The sequence below is a fragment of the Phyllobates terribilis genome, unplaced genomic scaffold, assembly GCF_046119375.1.
Source record: "Phyllobates terribilis strain yellow unplaced genomic scaffold, ASM4611937v1 Scaffold_5__5_contigs__length_657084704, whole genome shotgun sequence".
In the NCBI taxonomy this organism is placed as follows: Eukaryota; Metazoa; Chordata; class Amphibia; order Anura; family Dendrobatidae; genus Phyllobates; species Phyllobates terribilis.
In genome coordinates, this window is record NW_027362765.1 from 151,859,639 (window position 1) to 151,879,823 (window position 20,185).

The 20,185-nt window shown below is 40.4% G+C and overlaps 2 protein-coding genes across 2 annotated transcripts in view; one reads left to right on the forward strand and one right to left on the reverse strand.

Annotated features, from left to right (window-relative positions):
* The window catches only part of ADAM11 (ADAM metallopeptidase domain 11), a 93,831-nt gene that overhangs the window by 52,891 nt on the left and 20,755 nt on the right, over positions 1-20,185 (forward strand). The window contains exons 13-19 of the mRNA XM_073683206.1: positions 3,516-3,606; positions 3,702-3,753; positions 5,096-5,195; positions 5,827-5,898; positions 9,009-9,104; positions 15,622-15,702; positions 20,111-20,161. Of these exons, the coding sequence (XP_073539307.1) occupies positions 3,516-3,606; positions 3,702-3,753; positions 5,096-5,195; positions 5,827-5,898; positions 9,009-9,104; positions 15,622-15,702; positions 20,111-20,161 (543 nt within the window). The remainder of the gene's footprint in view (positions 1-3,515; positions 3,607-3,701; positions 3,754-5,095; positions 5,196-5,826; positions 5,899-9,008; positions 9,105-15,621; positions 15,703-20,110; positions 20,162-20,185) is intronic.
* The window catches only part of GJC1 (gap junction protein gamma 1), a 143,042-nt gene that overhangs the window by 16,467 nt on the left and 106,390 nt on the right, over positions 1-20,185 (reverse strand). The window lies entirely within an intron of this gene.

A 20,185-nucleotide genomic window follows, 5' to 3' on the forward strand; every position in this document is an offset into this window, starting at 1 on the left:
GTAAACGAGCAAAATCGGAGTGGCCAGCCCAATCCCTGGTCCTTAATCCTTGTGAGGTAACATCAAAAATGCAGTTTCTAAGGCAAAGCCAACAAATGGCAAAAAACTGTGGGATGCAGGCAAAAAACTGTGGGATGCAGTCAAAGTCAAAGTATCCTGGGCTGGAATAACAGTTGACAGGTGCCAGAAGTTGGTTGACTATATGCAACATAGATGCGAAGCAGTTCTAAATAACTGTGGGTATACAACTAAATATTTGGCTAGTGATTCACAGGAATGCAAAATCCTAAAAAGAGAGTACTTATTGTGAGTTTGTAAAGACAAATGCAGAAACTGCTATTTTTTTTGAACAGCCTAATGTTCATTTTTTGTTATTCTCTGTAAAGTAGTTAAAAATTATAGAAAAATATTTAGATTTGAGAGTCCTCAGTGGTTGATACCTTTTAATGGCTAACTGAAAAGTTAAACGTTATCAACCACTGAAGACTCTCAAATTTTTCTATAATGATAACCCGCATGTGCTGTGCACATGCTGCCAAAATTTACGCTGCAGATTATCATTGCGGAAAAATACGCAGCATGTCCATTAATTTTGCAGACATGCAGCGTAATTGCCGCCATTGACTTGCATTGAACCGCATGATATCCGTATGAACACATTTGCACAAGTGGATATCATACGGTTCTATGTGCGGATGGTACCCGGGTTTGGAGAAGAGGAGACTCTCCTCCAGACTCGGTTACCATAGTACCTGTTAAAAAAAGAATTTAAAATAAAAAATAAAGATTATACTTACCTTCCGATGGCCCCCGGTGTTTTCTCTGCTCCGTCCGGTCTGTTGTATGGGTCGCGGTGGTGTGAAAGGACCTGCCATGACGGGGGCCATCGGAAGGTAAGTATAATCTTTATTTTTTACCATTCTTATTCTTTTTTTTTTAACTATTACTTGGTCACCCTATATAAATCCATGCCGGTTGCATGGATTTATATAGTGTGACCAAGTTGGCAAGCACTTTTCCAAGTGATGCGAAAATCGCTTGGAAAAGCGCTTGATAACCCGCATGCAGAAATGCATGCAAAAACGCTTGACAAACGCTTCTACCTGGCGGAAAAAACGCATGTAAAATCCGCATGTGTTTTTCCTGCCAGCGAGAAGTGGAAAAAATATGCAGCATTTCTGCATCGTGGGCACATAGCCTAATATGGAACAAAGATATATATTTTTCCTGTTTTAAAAATTATATACATTTCCCTTCATGAATTAGAAAACAGTGTGCAATGTTACCAATGCATGGAAATAAAAACCAGTATAAAGATTTTGTGCTTAACTCATGTTTTTGAACAGACTGCTATTATTTTGAACACTACTGTATTGAGTTTAGGAGACCCTTGAAATATTGTAGTCTTGGCACAACAAGTTCTGCATCCTTCAGTATGATGTATGAGAAGACTTTTCGCATAAAATATAAAAGCACGTACAAAAAAAAAACAACTTTGTCCATTGTGTATTAGGGAAGGAAAGAATTTGTATTATTGTAATAAAGTAAAAGTAAATGTGCTGAGATAATAGATAATTAAAACATGTAATTTGATTATAAAAAATAATGTAACATGGTACCTGTAGATAAATGCTACATTGAGAGTTCTGTATTTGGCATGAGTAGTGTTATAGACCATTCACCATGACCCTTTTAACAAAATTCCCTGCTAAATCAGTTTCTGTGTGAATGACGATTTCTCGTGTGAATTCACTAACGGATTTCCTTTTTTCTGGTTCATTACAATCCAATTTCCTTGTCTCACTAGTTCATCACAATGTTGGTTCTAAAGAGTCCAGACCACTCTTAAGGCCCTTTTAGGGCTCATGCAGTCGCCCATGCAAATTAGTAAAATCTTGGACCGCAATGCACGTACTGTCTGTTTTCTCTGCCCAAGCATCACAGCCTTATAGAAATATATGGAGCTGTCATGCTCCAGTCTGGAGACCTGCAGCCAGTCCGTGTATTGTGGTCCAAAATCTGACTGATTTGCACGGACGTCTGCATGAGCCTCTTACACAAGAAAATGGCCGGACGAACAATTCTGTGTTTCACCAGCAAAATCCTGTGGCTGTTGGCCAACATGGATGGGCAAGGATTTGACCCCATTCAGAAGCTGTAACTATGTGGTCTAACCTTTACCATTCCAGTAATTAGATGTTTCTTTTACATGACTAGAGCTAAGGGGACCTATTGTTTAAATCAAGTTTTTATGTTTAATGTATTTAAAAAGCAGCTTTAATACAAATCATAGTGTCTGAGTCAGTCTATTGCTGATAATGTACATGTGCAATTCATGAAAGAATGAGTATGAGTGTAGAATAGCACAATATATATATTACCAAATTGTGGTATGAAATATAGAAAAATCAAATTTAAAATATTAATACATTTAGCATAAAACCTGATTTAAACAGTAGGCCATTTTTCATGACCCATTCTCTTTAAGGCGAACCTGTTATCAGGATTGTGCTAAGTAAACTACAGGCAGTGTCAGGTTGGCGCGGTTACACTGATTAAAATGATACCTGGGATGATGAAATCTGTCCTGTGGTTGTTGTTTAATCTTTATTTGCAGTTTGGAGATAATGATATGGTCGTGCTCTGGCGCGGCCTGTGGGCAAGGCTTTTGTTTGTGCTTCAGTGACCTGCCTCCTATTTTAAATACTGTGCTTGCGCAGTTCATACTGTATTCTTTTTTAAAAAATATATATATATATATATATATATATAACTCCAGCAAAATGGCACCCGCGCATGCGCAGTAGCAGCTATCGTTTGCCGATAGATGCTACTGCCCATGTGCGGGTGCCGGTGCCATTTTGCTGGAGTTAAATTTTTTTTTAAAAGACAACAATATGAACTGTGCAATAGCAGTATTTAAAATAGGAGGCCGGTCAGTGAAGGATCAGGGACCTGTCATTTAAGCCACAATGATGAATATGAGAACAGAGCACCAACGAAAGCCCCGTCCGCAGGCACAAACATATCATCATCTTCAAACTGCAAATAAAGATTAAACAACAACCACAGGACAGGTTTCATCAACCCAGGTATCATTTTAATCAGTGTAACGGCACCAACCTGACAGTGTATGTAGTTTACTTAGCACACAATCCTGCTGACAGGTTCCGTTTAAGTTTGTATCTAATTTGTATCAGGGATGTGAATATTTTAGGCTTTGTTAACGCTCTCTATCATCAAATTTCCATTGCAGTTTGGCAGTCAGTACAGTATAGTGTGCTGCAGTACATACCACCTACCAGGGGGAAAAAACAGACATCAAACCTATCATAGGGTTTGAAAAATGCTATATGGGGGTTCAGTCAAACATATATAATTTCTATTAAAGATCTTGAGAAAAAAAAGGAAAGAATGACAGCAGTGTGAATACAATGCAACTGAAAAGAATTTAGGAACCAGGAGATTAATAGGCAGTCTGGTTATGATCCATGTGCTATGTTTATTCTATTCAGTTTGGAAGTATTGCTGCCATGGCGGTGACTTTAGCACAGACTCTGGGACAAAACCTTGGCATGATGTATAACAGACCACGTATGGCTGCAGGTAGGCTATATTGCAGACAGCTGCTCTATTTCCATCCATTTTTGGCTTTATACAAGAGCTGATGTGTAATTTTGCCTTTATTGTCTTCCCTGTAGGTGATTGCCGCTGTCCAGACCTGTGGCTTGGTTGCATCATGGAAGATACAGGGTGTGTGATGGGTTTTGCAAATATTTTAATAAAAAACATAATGATCACTGACAATAGGTTTTTAAAAGGTGGATAAAAACCAAAGCAAGTGATCGTATTTTGTGAGGGTACTTGGTGAAATTTGACAGCATAAGGCCGGTTTCACACATCCATGAAATACAGATCATTCTCACATCAGAAGACCCGGCCCGACCACAAGGTCTCCTGACTTGAGCTAACTTCTTCATATATGCTTAGGAAGCAGTTAGCTCCTTTCGGGAGACCCAGCAGTCTGGCCGGGTTTTCCAATGCAAGAACAGTCGGTGTTTCACAGATGTGTGAAAATGGCCTCAATGTAAGTTCACACAAGCGTATTTTCGATCTGTGTGTTGGCCTTGAGTGCAGTAGTCCGCTCATGGACCAATGTTATTCTATATGCTAGTGCAGAAAGTCTATTTTCTACAAAGACCTTGGGTCACAGCATGCGTCAGTCAGGTCCAAGTTACGTATGTGTATAAATCATCCGAGTTTCATCCAGAAAACTCAGGTGATTTTTTCTAATCTTGAAAGTAGTGCATGCTACATTTTTTTTGTTGCTGTATCTGGAGCTGCATCCAACCTCATTCATTTGAGTGACTCTGTACCACATCTCCCTGCACCGCCGTGGCCAGGGTGCTGCTTTACAGAGAGAGAATGTAAATGGGCTACAGAGCTGAATTTATACTATGGGCCCCTCATTCAGCAGAATGGGGTCTCAGAGTTCAGACACCAACCAATCATAAAGTGAGGACATATCATAGCCTAGATGGGACTCCTCCTTTTAAGAACCATGTAGTACTGATGCTGGACAGGCTGCATATATTGCTTTGCACAGTATTTGCACCCATGTGGTCTCTGCCCAGAAATATAAATTTCCATGTACAGTAATTCTCATTTAATCTGCGTACAAGCAGTCTTTATGCATCAAGGTCTTGTCCATTTTCATAAAAAAAATGCTGGTACTACTTCAAAATAATCATTATTTGCCTGCTGAAATCCCTGCTGCTCTCGCACTGCCTCTCCATAGATGGCTCAAGACTGCAGAGCCCAGTGATTGGCTGCAGTGGTCACATGTTGTAGACGTGATGTCAGTGCTGCAGTCTTTTCAACATTAGGGAGCAGCAAAGAAGTGGCATTGCAGTCGTAGGGGGGCACATAATGGTATTTGGGTTATTTTAAAGCATTACCAGCATTGACTCCAATATTTTGTGGAATTAGTCGATTCCAAATTGTTTTGCACTATTTTTCTATAAATGTTTGATAATACAGAAAAAGTTGTGCCGTTGTGTTATGGTTGTCACTAATAGTAATTGCTTCACTTCAGGTACTACCTTCCCCAGAAATTCTCCCGCTGCAGCACTGATGAATACAGACAGTTCTTGAAAAATGGAGGAGGGAAGTGCTTGTTTAACAAACCCAACAAGGTAGGGACATTGTACTCATAGCATGGATTTTCCACACAATACTAACTGGGCACACTGGTCCTGCCATATCGTCAAGATGGTTTTTTTTATTGAATCTTTTCCCTGCATATTGTTAGGATTGCATTATTTCCACTGATTACATATCTGCATTGATATACCCAGGAGCGGACACAGACAGGACCCTTTGCAGTTCAATAGCTCATAATGATGCACAATTCCACCTACTGTGGAAGTGGTAGTGTGCCCCCTTACCCCTGTGCTGCATAGGTTGCACCAATGGTATGTCTGCCCCTGCATATACATAATGTCTATGTACATACGTTTCTCTGCCCTACCTAACTACAGCATGTCACTTGGGCACTGTTCACATCACGTCTGAACCTTTCATTAGGAGTTTTTTTTGTCATTTAGCTCAGATCCAAGGCTCTGACCTGTGCCGCTGTATAAGCCCAAATGTAAAAAAAAAAAACTCCATATTTATACTGCATGGTATACTTTTTTTTACCATAGCATCCCCATATACTGTGTTTTTCAATGAACTTAAAGAAAATACAGCCAGAATGAAGCCAAAAGGACACTTTCAGTCACCCCTCCTAACAAATGTCCTCTTGTTCTTTCCTTTCTTTTTTAGCTATTGGATGCTCCATCCTGTGGGAATGGATTTGTGGAAGTGGGGGAAGAATGTGACTGTGGCTCACCTACTGTGAGTACCCAGCATGGACAAGTACAGGAAAGCGGAGCAGATTGATATGGTTTTGTGCCAATGTTCAGTAGAAGTTGTAATATATTGCTCTAAATCCCTGTCTCCTCTGGGCTAATGAGTCCAGCGGGTGGTCTTAATGAATGATTGACAGCTTGCCCTCTGTGAGCGTGCATAGAGAAATAGCTGTCAATAGAGATGAGTGAACCCGAACTTAAAAGTTCAGGTTTCATACCGGACAGTTAATGTCCAGTGCTAAATTCCGAACACGGACTTCTCCCAGAGGTCCGTTTAATTGTTCGGAGATAGAGAAAATTTTACGGCTACAAAGTTCAGGTCCCCGTTGTTTTCAGTGGGGTTCAGGTTCAAGTTCGAGTATAGTTCTGGTACCAGAATACAACTTTGGACTATTCGGGTCGAGTACCAGAACCCGAATCTCCACGAGTCCTCTCATTCCTAGCTGTGTCAGTCATTCAGTAGGTCCGCTCACTGGACTTATAATACCAGAAAGAGCAGGGTTTAGATGAGTAAGTGACTGGTTATACTAAGCTTTTGGGGGCAATTTTTTAAGACTTGGATTTTCTTTTTGCTCTCATGTTTTATTCGGCTGGACATGCTGCATATATTGCTATGCACAATGCTTGTACCCATGTGGTCACTGCCTAGCAATGACAGCCATAAATAAATATTCATCTACAGTAACTCTCCTTTAATCTGTATAGTAACAGTAGTGATGAGCGAGTATGTTCTGTTAAATCTTTCGGCAAGCATGCTCGGGTGCTCGGTGAGTATCTTCAGCATGCTCAGGTGTTATGTTTGGGTCACGCTGTGTGCATGATTTGCGACTGTTTGACAGCTTTAATACATGTGAGGAATGCGTAAGCAACAGGCATTCCCCACATGTACTAAAGCTGTCAAACATTCGCAAATCATGCGCACAGAGTGAATCAAACATAACACCCGAGCATGCTGAAGATACTCGGGAAACACCCGAGCATGCTCAGAAATCTCGAGTAACGAGCATGCTCGCTCATCACTAACTAGTAGTCTTTATGCATCATGCTTCAAGGGGTTGTCCACCCTGAGTAAGAGGCGCATGCTTCTTTATAAATGAAGTTAATCTCTTGCGCCTAATCTCGATTTGCAATATAAATTCCGGAACTTTCTTCCACTGCTTTAGAAAAGTATCGCAAGTCTCAAAAAAGCAGAAACGTCACAAATTACAGTGTCATGCCCCATAATTTTCTACCCCCTAGGGGTAATGATAAATTCACCCCTTTGTATCGATCTGGTCTTGCTCTATAACAGGGGTAGGGATCTTTATTGCTGCCAAGGGCCATTTGGATATTTATACCATCCTTCGGAGGCCGTACAAATCACGCGCTAACTCCGCCCACAAAGTACGACCTGACGATGGCACTAGCGTTTAGGACGTAATCTTTCATTGCACGTGCCTCAGCGTTCAGTAATTAACACTGCAAGTGCGTGCTCACTGAGCAAGAAATTAAAGGGCTGGCAGCCATCAAAATACAGCTGCTGACCCAAGCAATGTGATCCCTGGGAATCTGCCCCAGGGCCGGAAAAAAGGTAATCAGCCCGCGGGCCTGAGGTTCCCCACCCATGCTCTATTAGATGCTGTTTGCAGATAAAACAATGAGACAAGTTTGCTTTTGATACAGATCCACAACCTGGATAAAGCCGCCATACACAAAAGAGAAAAGTCGACTAAAGTCATAGATCTTATGTGTATGAGGGCCTACTGACTCTTCCCCAAAATGTCATGCAAAAGAACTATTGTGCATGTTGAATTATCATTAACAAATTGTGTCCTCAATAATAGTGGAGGCACTTCACATAGTAACTACAACAATACCCCAGCCAATAATAAAGACCGAGTAACGAAGCGATCCATCAATTAAAAACAATGAAATTTATTGAAACAAAATTAATATTTAAACAGTAAAAAAGCGGAATGCCGTAATAGGGGACGCTGATCTCTCTAGAAAATATTGTTCAAGGAATGTAAGATTATGGATGCTCTCTTACAAAAAGGTCTAAACCCTGTATTCTCCTTCCAACTCAGTATGTTTTAACAAGGAATTTACATTGGTGATGTTATAATATAAATGACCTTAAGAGGGTGCAAATCTGCTGTGTTCCAGGTAAATATCTAGCATCAACACCAATTTAGGACAATATAATACACAATACATCAATCCAGCTAAATATAAATAAATCCCTTAAATTGCAGGTATATTGCTAGAGTGATGGGTAAGTATATAGCCAGGCTGACCATTATGTATAATACCTAAAAATGCTGAAATACATTATACATTGCATAGAACCTATCGTCTATGTAAAAAAATTAATATATATCCTATATGCCATAAGGTACAATACCTGTGATATGAGGAATCCTTGTAAGTATAGAAAGGTGCGTAGGTCAGCGTCCTCTCACCCCGACGCGCGTTTCGCCGCCAGCTTCTTCGGGGGGCATTACGGCAATCTGCGTTTTTATTCTTCATATTTTAATTTTGTTTCAATAAATTTCATTGTTTTTAATTGATGGATCACTTCGTTACTCGGTCTTTATTATTGGCTGGGGTATTGTTGTATGTTGAATTATCATGCCTGATCCCTATGTTCCACTAGGAGATAAGCCCAGGGGTGCATCAAATGTAGAATTGTAGTGCAGCTTTTTTCGTGTTTCCCACAAATTTACACAATAATAATCAATTCCAGGATTCTCTTTTTTTTTTTTTAAATCAGATATTTTTTATTGAAAAGAACAATGAACTACATTTTAAACCAGGATTCTCATTTGAAGTGAAGTGTCAATCAATTTTCATAAATAAATCATATGCATCTTAAAAGTCATTTGACAATATTCTGGCATAGTTTTAGGTGTCAGAAAAAGAGTGTTGTTGGCGGCAGTGGTAATAGCACTGACAAATCCCATAAAGTATATGGTTGATGAACTGATTAGAGGGTAACAAATAGCACAAGGGCACATATTGCAGAATAGTGAATGCCTATTTTACAATAATAATAGCTGCAGGTGGTTTTACAAAATCCGACATAATAATGATGTGCAATGTTATTGTAATTGACAGGAATGTAAAAAAAGCGGCTCCCTGAACTGCTGTAAGAAGTGCACACTCAGCCATGATGCAATGTGTAGTGACGGGCTGTGTTGTCGGCGATGTAAGGTATGGAAACCATTTCTCCATAATAATCATGAGAGGGAGGAATATGCCACCGAGAGATAGTAGGCATTATTTTTAGTTTTTATCTTAATATATTACATCATGAAATATACGGTGGATATAAAAAGTCTACACAAATCCTGTAAAAATGCCAGGTTTTTGTCATGTAAAAAATTCATACCAAGAAGTATCATCTCAGAACTTTTTCCACCTTTATTATCGTCTATAAACTGTACAAATCCATTGAAAAACAAACTGAAATAATTTCTGGTGGAAAACAAATTAACAAATTAAAGAACTAAAAACTGTGATAAATATACACAATCTAAAACTAATACTTTGTTGAAGTACCTTTTACATTTATGACAGTATTCTGTCTTTTTGGGTAGGAGACACCAATAAATAGGCCAAATCTACTGTATATAACCTCTCCAATTCAACAAGAAAGAAAGGGGGACATTTCTGTGTGGCTGACCATCTCTTCCTTACTTGGTAATTATGTTATACAGTAGTCATGAGGATCTGTGCCTTCTGATGGTGCTTCCTTGGCATAGATTTACTATGTTGCTATAATGTTTCTAGATTGTGTTATTTCCTAATGCCCATGCTGCACAATCGGGATGACAAGTAACAGGACGGCAATAGTGCATAAAAGTCTGGTGAAAAATTGATTTCTGTGTGATTTATTTAAATAACATTGGTTGCCTGTTTTGTATAACTGATCACTAGGTGACGACATTTTAGTATTTTCCCAGCACTATGCACTTTAGATATACACTGCTCATAAAAATAAAGGGAACACTTAAACAACAGAATATAACTCCAAGTAAATCAAACTTCTGTGAAACCAAACTGTCCACTTAGGAAGCAACACTGATTGACAATCAATTTCACATGCTGTTGTGCAAATGGAATAGACAATAGATGGAAATTATTGGCAATTATCAAGACACCCTCAATAAAGGAGTGGTTCTGCAGGTGGGGACCACATCTCAGTACCAATGCTTTCTGGCTGATGCTTTGGTCACTTTTGAATATTGGTTGTGCTTTCACACTTGTGGTAGCATGAGACGGACTCTACAACCCACAGAAGTTGCTCAAGTAGTGCAGCTCATCCAGGATGGCACATCAATGCGAGCTGTGGCAAGAAGGTTTGCTGTGTCTGTCAGCGTAGTGTCCAGAGGCTGGAGGCGCTACCAGGAGACAGGCCAGTACACCAGAAGACGTGGAGGGGGCCATAGGAGGGCAACAACCCAGCAGCAGGACCGCTACCTCCGCCTTTGTGCAAGGAGGAACAGGAGGAGCACTGCCAGAGCCCTGCAAAATGACCTCCAGCAGACCTCCAATGTGCATGTGTCTGCACAAACTGTTAGAAACCGACTCCATGACGGTGGTATGAAGGCCCGATGTCCACAGATTGGGGTTGTGCTCACAGCCCAACACCGTGCAGGACGCTTGGCATTTGCCACAGAAGACCAGGATTGGCAAAGTCGCCACTGGCGCCCTGTGCTCTTCACAGATGAAAGCAGGTTCACACTGAGCAAATGTGACAGACGTGACAGAGTCTGGAGACGCCGTGGAGAGCGATCTGCTGCCTGCAACATCCTTCAGCATGACCGGTTTGGCAGTGGGTCAGTAATGGTGTGGGGTGGCATTTCTTTGGAGGGCCGCACAGCCCTTCATGTCATGTGCTCGCCAGAGGTAGCCTGACTGCCATTAGGTACCGAGATGAGATCCTCAGACCCCTTGTGAGACCATATGCTGGTGCGGTTGGCCCTGGGTTCCTCCTAATGCAGGACAATGCCAGACCTCATGTGGCTGGAGTGTGTCAGCAGTTCCTGCAAGATGAAGGCATTGAATCTATGGACTGGCCCGCCCGTTCCCCAGACCTGAATCCGATTGAGCACATCTGGGACATCATGTCTCGCTCCATCCACCAACGATCACGTTGCACCACAGGCTGTCCAGGAGTTGGCGGATGCTTTAGTCCAGGTCTGGGAGGAGATCCCACAGGAGACCATCCGCAACCTCATCTGGAGCATGCCCAGGCGTTGTCGGGATGTCATACAGGCACGTGGAGGCCACACACAATACTGAGCCTCATTTTGACTTGTTTTAAGGACATTACATCAAAGTTGGATCAGACGGTAGTGTGTTTTCCACTTTAATTTTGGGGGGTGACTCCAAATCCAGGCCTCCATTGGTTAATAAATTTGATTTCCATTGATGATTTTTGTGTGATTTTGTTGTCAGCACATTCAACTTTGTACAGAACAAAGTATTCAATGAGAATATTTCATTCATTCAGATCTAGGATGTGTTATTTGAGTGTTCCCTTTATTTTTTTGAGCAGTGTATATATTTTGTGCCTGTGTTTGAATAAAGACATAATGTTTATTGGTCATACCACTTGATGCCCATTACTGCAATATTTCATGCTTTTTTATTTGTTGTTGTTTTTAATTATGTATAAAATAAAGAGTTGTTAAATTTTAAAAAAACAAACCTCCGTTTGGTTATATTGGTTTTCTTTTTGGGTAGGAGTCTCGGCATGGCACATCTAGAATTGCTAATCCTTTCCCACTCTTCCTTGCAGTAGCTCCAAATCTGTCAGATTGCGATGGCATTGCCCATGTACAGTGCCCTCTTCAGTTCAATACACAGATTTTCAATTGAATTCAGGTCTGGGCTCTGGCTGGACTATTCCAAAACTTTGATCTTTTCTGGCGAAGCCATTCTTTAGTTGATTTTGGAGGTATGCTTAGTGTTGTTGTCGTGCTGAAAAGGGAAATTCCTCTTTAGGCCAGGGTCCCACTAGCTTATGGCACCGGATGCGAGAGCATCGGATGCGATATGCTAATGACATTCGGCTCCTGATCTGCTTCGAGCGCAGCACAGAGTCAATGCTCTGTGCTCCGATCTTCTCGCACAGAGAGGGTCGCAGAACAGCTGCTTAGTTGTTGGCATCGGCGGGAATTGCACAGCACTCGAGTGATATCCGAGTGCAGTGCGATGTTTCACACGCACCCATAGGCTTATATGGGCGCGTGCGATCCAAATCCAGCATGCTGCAATTTTTTTCCAGCCCGAATGCAATATGATCGGAGCTAGAAAAAAAACGCCACTCAGCACACACTCATGGGATTAAATTGGTCCGAATGCAATCCGTTTTTTTATCGGATTGCATTCGTCTGATATAATCGCAAGTGAGAGCAAGCCCTTAGCTTTTAGCAGAGGCCTGAAGGTTTTGTTGCAAAATTGACTGATATTTTTAACTAGTCATAATTCCCTCCACCTTGACTAAAGTCAAAGTTCCGGCTGTCCCGCAGTATAATGTTGCCTCCACCATGCTTCACTGTGAGTATAGTAATCGTTTGTGCAGTTTTGGCTATGTGCCAAATATAACATTTGGCATTATGGCCAAAAATTTCAACCTTGAACTCATCAGGCCATAACACTAATTCCTACATGTTTTTGGCAGACAAAATGTAGGTTTTAACAAAACATAGCCAGTCTTGAATATTATTCTTTGTAAGAAAAGGCGTATGTCTTGCCATCATAGACCACAGGCCAGATATACAGTACAGACCAAAAGTTTGGACACACCTTCTCATTTAAAGATTTTTCTGTATTTTCATGACTGTAAATTGTACATTCACACTGAAGGCATCAAAACTATGAATTAACACATGTGGAATCATATACTTAACAAAAAAGTGTGAAACAACTGAAAATATGTCTTATATTCTAGGTTCTTCAAAGTAGCCACCTTTTGCTTTGATGACTGCTTTGCACACTCTTGGCATTCTCTTGATGAGCTTCAAGAGGTAGTCACCAGAAATGGTTTTCACTTCACAGGTGTGCCCTGTTAGGTTTAATAAGTGGGATTTCTTGCCTTATTAATGGGGTTGGGACCATCAGTTGTGTTGTGCAGAAGTCAGGTGGATACACAGCTGATAGTCCTACTGAATAGACTGTTAGAATTTGTATTATGGCAAGAAAAAAGCAGCTAAGTAAAGAAAAACGAGTGGCCATCATTACTTTAAGAAATGAAGGTCAGTTAGTCCGAAAAATTTGGCAAACTTTGAAAGTTTCCCCAAGTGCAGTTGCAAAAACCATCAAGCACTACAAAGAAACTGGCTCATATGAGGACCGCCCCAGGAAAGGAAGAGTCACCTCTGCTTCTGAGGATAAGTTTATCCGAGTCACCAGCCTCAGAAATCGCAGGTTAACACCAGCTCAGATTAGAGACCAGGTCAATGCCACACAGAGTTCTAACAGCAGACACATCTCTACAACAACTGTTAAGAGGAGACTTGTGCAACAGGCCTTCATGGTAAAATAGCTGCTAGGAAACCACTGCTAAGGACAGGCAACAAGCAGAAGAGACTTGTTTGGGCTAAAGAACACAAAGAATGGACATTAGACCAGTGGAAATCTGTGCTTTGGTCTGATGAGTCCAAATTTGAGATCTTTGGTTCCAACCGTGTCTTTGTGCGACGCAGAAAAGGTGAATGGATGGACTCTACATGCCTGGTTCCCACCGTGAAGCATGGAAGAGGAGGTGTGATGGTGTGGGGGTGCTTTGCTGGTGACACTGTTGGGGATTTATTCAAAATTGAAGGCATACTGAACCAGCATGGCTACCACAGCATCTTGCAGTGGCATGCTATTCCATCCGGTTTGCGTTTAGTTGGACCATCATTTATTTTTCAACAGGACAATGACCCCAAACACACCTCCAGGCTGTGTAAGGGCTATTTGACCAAGAAGGAGAGTGATGGGGTGCTACGCCAGATGACCTGGCCTCTACAGTCACCAGACCTGAACCCAATCGAGATGGTTTGGGATGAGCTGGACTGCAGAGTGAAGGCAAAAGGGCCAACAAGTGCTAAGCATCTCGGGGAACTCCTTCAAGATTGTTGGAAGACCATTTCCGGTGACTACCTCTTGAAGCTCATCAAGAGAATGCCAAGAGTGTGCAAAGCAGTCCTCAAAGCAAAAGGTGGCTACTTTGAAGAACCTAGAATATAAGACATATTTTCTGTTGTTTTACACTTTTTTGTTAAGTATATAATTCCACATGTGTTAATTCATAGTTCTGATGTCTTCAGTGTGAATGTACAATTTTCAGTCATGAAAATACAGAAAAATCTTTAAATGAGAAGGTGTCCAAACTTTTGGTCTGTACTGTATGAAAAATACGGGAGATTGTTGTCACATGCTGTACACAACCAGTATTTGCAAGATGTTTCTGCAGCTTTTTTGGGACGTCCAGTTGTAGGCAGTGCCAAATTTAAACCACTTCTCCACGACCGTCTTCACAGTGTTCTATGATATATCTAATGCCTATTTTTTGGACCCTTTTGTACTCTAAATTTGTACCCTTCTCCTGACTGATAGCTTGCAACACAGCAAAGGGATCTCATTGTTGAAAGTTGTTTATAGACGATGTCAGGAAAAGCCTTCTAGAACAGCTAAAATTGATATGGGGGTAATCAAAATCACTTTAAATAATGGCAGGTGTTTACTGACTACTATTTAACATGAGTGTAAATGTGATTGACTAATTTTGAAAGCAACCACATCTCCAATTATAAGAGGGTGTTCACACAAAATCATTACAGTTTGTTTCTCAATTAATTTGTACAGATTATGGGTGACATTAGTTGGAAAAAGCTCTGCAATGATATTGGTATGATTTTTTTTTTACATCGCAGAAACCTGGCATTTTAAACAGGGGTGTGTAGACTTTCTATCATGTTACTATGTGGACTACAGATGAGTGTGGATACACAACTTGTTTCCTGAAGCGTTTTGTACAGGGACAGAATTTCCATAATTTCTCCTCTGTATATTAGGACAGTGCATTTGAAACAAAGCCATTAAGATGTGATTGTTGTAGACTTTCAAGTTTAATTTGAGGGATTTAACAAAAATGTGACATTAAAGGGTTATTTCCCACCAAAAAACAAGTCTTGCCCCATCCGTATTATAGGTGACAACCTATTTCCAGTGGTCCAACCTGTGGAAACCCAGTGATCCCAATAATAGGGCTATTAACTCCTTTTACTCTTTTTCTTTAAATCATGCTCAAGTAATATATGATATAAATTGAATACATCATTGAAATGAAATCATTTTAGTATAGTGGTCCACTCTGAATGGAGTAGAGGGGCACATGCTCGACCTCCACTGCATTCATTGTCTATTGACAATGAATGGTTTGGAGGTAGAGCATGTGCACCTCCACTCCATTAAAGATAGGGTTACAAATCCCCATTCTTGGGATCACGATCACTGGGAGTTCCAGTGGTCAGACCCCCAGTGATCAGCAAGTTGTACTCCATCCTACAAATAGGAGAAAACTTTTTTTTTCCTGGAAATAACCCTTTCACTGTTTAGGAATTACAGCCATTTTATACACAGTCCTTCCATTGTCACATTATGAAAAGTAATTGGACAAATTAACAAAATTATGAATATAAACAGGCATCCCTCTTTTTTGTCATGATCACAGTATGAGCCAAGGGGCACAGTTTGTCGGGAGCCTATTAATGAATGTGATGTGCCAGAGATGTGTCCTGGAGACTCCAGCGTGGTGAGTTGTACTACATAATGATAACCTTAGGTCTGCTCCACATGCTCCACATGCAACAGATCTGGGACTGGCACCTTCATTTTGTTGTCTAAGGCAGCATCTATCATTGGACCTTTTTTTTTCAATTAACTTATTTGGTTTTCTCAAATTAAAACATTTGCAACATTTTATAATAAAGACACAATCAATAGTTGCCTCACAAACAGGATTAGTAGGTATACAATAACCATAAAGAAATGTAATGGGGAACAAAACAATGCGGGGAGAGAATAAGGAAAGGGGGCATGGAGATATGGTGTACACTTGAGGTGATATGTTTGCCAAAAAGGTGTCGAGGAATTAGGTGAACAACAACCATAAATACCACTCTTTATGAAACGTAGGTGTATTATGGTTTTTATAGGCAAAATTCTTTCATATGTGCTAGTTATATTTACAGCTCAAATAATTTCTTCACCGGAAGGGATGTTGGAGGACTTCCAATTCCTAGCAATTTCTAGTTTCATAGCCATAAGAACATGAGCAGTGATTACTTTGCCTCAAGGTGGAATTTTGTTCATGTCTAAGAAGAGTAGTGCTCTAGAAGGGGAAGGTGAAATAGGAGTCTGGAAGTCTCAAGAGACCAAAACAAAGATGGATCTTCACAAGTCTGTCAACTTTGGACAGGACCAGAAAACATGTATGCATGTTCCTTTCATTCCACAACCCCTACACTATAATGATAACGTGCCAGGATAGATAATACTACGTTTTCCCTGTGTGTGTTACCATCTGAGAATAGTTTTCATTGCTGATGCTACATGTGTAGCGCAGTGGAAGGTTTTGTGGATGAATGATAGAGAAGTGATCCAAGTACTGTCAGGGAAGGAGTTGCCCAGGACAGGAAAGGGGTAGGTTTAATGAATTCATCTTTGCGATTTAACATCGCATATTTTGGGTAAAGACCTCTTAGAGAATTTGGTATGGACCATAGTTTAAATATGTTAGTGTTTTCTGAATCCGAAAACTGAGAGTATTAGTATATGCCTGATTCTCAAATATTTATAGAAGTCTTAGTGTGACACTTGGTAGTATTGGTGTAAATATTCAAATTGGTGGAGGTTATTTCCATCCAACAAATCTTTCACATGGTGGATCCCTTTTTATTTCCAGGCTTTAAGATGGATATCTGGGAGGAGCAATTCCAAGGTTTCAATGGGGTGCCACAGGAAAGAAGGAATAATTAACTTGGGCGTTCTGCTGATGAAATTGCTTCCAAATCTGTAAAGAAGTGAAAATCGAGCATGGCCTCAGGGGAAAAAGGAAGGTGTTTTGATGTGAATGTAATGAGTAAAGCTTTGAGGTTTTTCGTAGGGGCAAGAAATTATTCCATATGACTCCATATGAACCCAGTGTTGAGAGGTGTCTCCCACCCACCAACATTTGAGAAAGTTAATTTGAGAAGCTAAATAGTAATCATTTAGATTTGGTAGGTTGAGTCCTCAGGATTTTTTGTTCAGTATCTTAGATTTCCTTAGTGTCCAGATGAACTGGTTTAGGATTTTTTGTGCCTGATTAAAAAATGGCTGTGGTAGGAGAATAGGTAGAACACGGAGAAGAAATAACATTTTTGGTAGAAAGAGTATTGGAAAGCCGCTATCCGTCCGGTTCAGGAGGACTCACTTTTGAACATGTTTAAGGTATATAGCTTGCTGTGTATAATGGATCAATGGTTGCAGTTATGTGAAGTCCCAAGTTGTTAATCTGCAAAGGCTGTCAGTTTAGATATTTAGATTTCATACTGATTAATACAGGATGGAAAACATGCAGGGGAGGTATTTGTGATTTAGTTTAATTAATTTTATAATATGAAAGGGAGCCATAATGCCTAATAATCTCTAAAACAGCATCCAAAGAACTGTCAGGATTTTTCAGTGACCCATTGTCTGCATGTAAAGAAATACGGTGTTCGCGGTTTCCCATTTTTATACCTCGAATCTCGGTATAGTGACAAATCGCTTGCGCTATAGGTTCAATGGACAAACCAAAGATTAAGTGGGGCAGGGAGCAACCATGTCTCGTCCCATTAGTGATTAAGAAGTCTTCTGATATGGCACCATTAGTATACATTCTAGCTGACAGGGTGGAGTATAGGTCTGACATTTTGTGGTATATTCAGTGTTTTGCCTTGTTCTGGTAATGTAATAGTTGTTGCTGACGACATATCTTTAGCAAACTCTCCTAGTTCAATCAATTTATGGAACATTTCAGTTATAAACGGGGTTTGCGTATCCCCCGAATGATTTGTAATAGGCATTGGAAAGTCCGCCTGGACCCAGGGTTTTGTTTATAGGTAAGGATTGGATTATTTTGCTAATTTCTGGGGGCATTCAGGGCGTCTAATTGTATTGAATTTTAGAAAGTTTAGGTAATTGTAGTTTTGATAGGAAGAATTGAATAATTGAAGAGGAGGGCTTCGGGGAATCCTTTATATCACAGAGATTAGGGTGAGGAATAATATTCTTTGAATTTGTTAGCTATATCCTTAGCCTCAGAAAGTTTAGAGTTCTGCGGGATGTTTTTTAGAAAGGGAATTTTAGCTTTAATCTCTTGAGATTTTAGTTTCTGGGTTAACAATGTCTCTCCTTTATGGTCTTGAGAGAAGTAATGTGCTTTACTGCATTTTAGCCCTTTCTCATAATCATGTAAGAGACATTCTCTTAATTTTTATAACGGAGGTCTTTGAAGTTATTCGTAAAGGTGTTCGAGGAGGAAGTTTTGTTGATTAGTTCCAGAGCGTGGATTTCTGAGAGTGTCATTTAGGACCTTTTCTCGTTTCTGCTTGGCTCTGCTGTTTAGTTTGATTAGAATTCCTTGGATGAATACTTTGTGGGTATTCCAGAGCATACAAATGCTGCTAACTGACCCAGTGTTGGTCTGGAAATATTCCTCTGCAGGTTTTTTATTTCAGAAGCTTATTCAGGAGTAGCTAATATATATGAATTATTGCGCCATAAGGGAAAGTGTGGGGCCCATATTTTTCATGCAAAGTGAGGGAAATTGCTGCATGATCGGATCAAGTGATTAAGCCAATAGATGAAAATTGGGCAACCTCTAGAACCGATCTGCTTATAATGAATAGATCTATGCGGGAATAGGAATTATGGACTAATGAATGATAAGAGTAAACCCTTTCTGATGCGTGTTGTATGCGTCAGATATCGTAGATCATTGGACATTTTTATTATGCAAAAAGGGAAGGGTAGTATATTAGCTCTACTACGAAGGATGAAGCAATTAAAGGGGTGGTCCAGGCATAAAATATTGACGACTTACCCTTGGGATGGAACATCCACATCAGCTCAATGGGGTCCGACACCCAGCACTCCCACCTGTCAGCTGTTATTTGCTCTGGAGGTGCCTGGATGTAAATACTGAAAGGAGCTGCACTATGCAGGTCTGTTAATGTGTAGCATAGCGGCCACTACAAATTAATTGGAGCAGCTCCGTTCTATGATTACATCCAACCACCACCGGGAATAAAGCCGTGGGAAATATGGGTGTTGAACCCCACTGATGTAAAATGGATGACCAATGCCAAAGTTAAGTTATCAGTATTTTATGCCAGGACAGCCCCTCTAAGACAAACTGATTTCACCAACAGTGATCCTGATATCAGTGATTGTTGGGTGCAATATTAGCACTAACATTACTGATGGTTTTATTTGCTCTATAGGGCTCGTTGAGCGCTATGCAGCCTAGAAAAGAAAATATAAAAGCGGTGATAACCTGTCTGCAGGTTTTTGCTGCTTCATCTGAGAGCAGCATGATGTAGGGGCAGAGACCTTGATTCCAGCAATGTCTCACTTACTGGGTTTATTGCTGTAGTTTTGATAACATCACAGTTTTATCTGCTGCCGACCTACCAGTTCTCTGAATGCCGAGATCTGTATAATCCACACCACTAATTGGCAGCTTTCTATGTACCCTGTGCATCGGCAGAAAGCTGTCAATCAGTGGTGGGGGCAGGGTTATACAGAGCTGATGAATATAGAGCACTATATGGCAACAGGTTTACTAATCCTATAGTGATAATCGACTACTGATAAAATAATGATTTTATCAAAACTACAGCAAGCCGCCCAGTAAGTGATACATCACTAGAATCAGAGTCTCTGTCTGTACATCAAGTCATTCTCAGATTAGGTGGCAAAACCCTGGTGACAGATTCCCTTTTACTTTGATCTTGATTGAGCATATCAGTCTCCAGAATTTAATTCCAGTTTCAGGACACATCCCGTCCAGTCTTTTTCTATACAGATAAAACAGTTTTTCTTCACAGACCTGAAAAAAATTAATAAAATGATTGAGTCTGTTAATAGTTATCAGTCTTGTGTAAGGTAATCCATGTCTCACTTTGCTTACACAGTGCCCAGCAAATCTACACAAGCAGGACGGATACTTCTGTGACAATGAACAGGTAACCTCAGTCAGTCTGAATGTA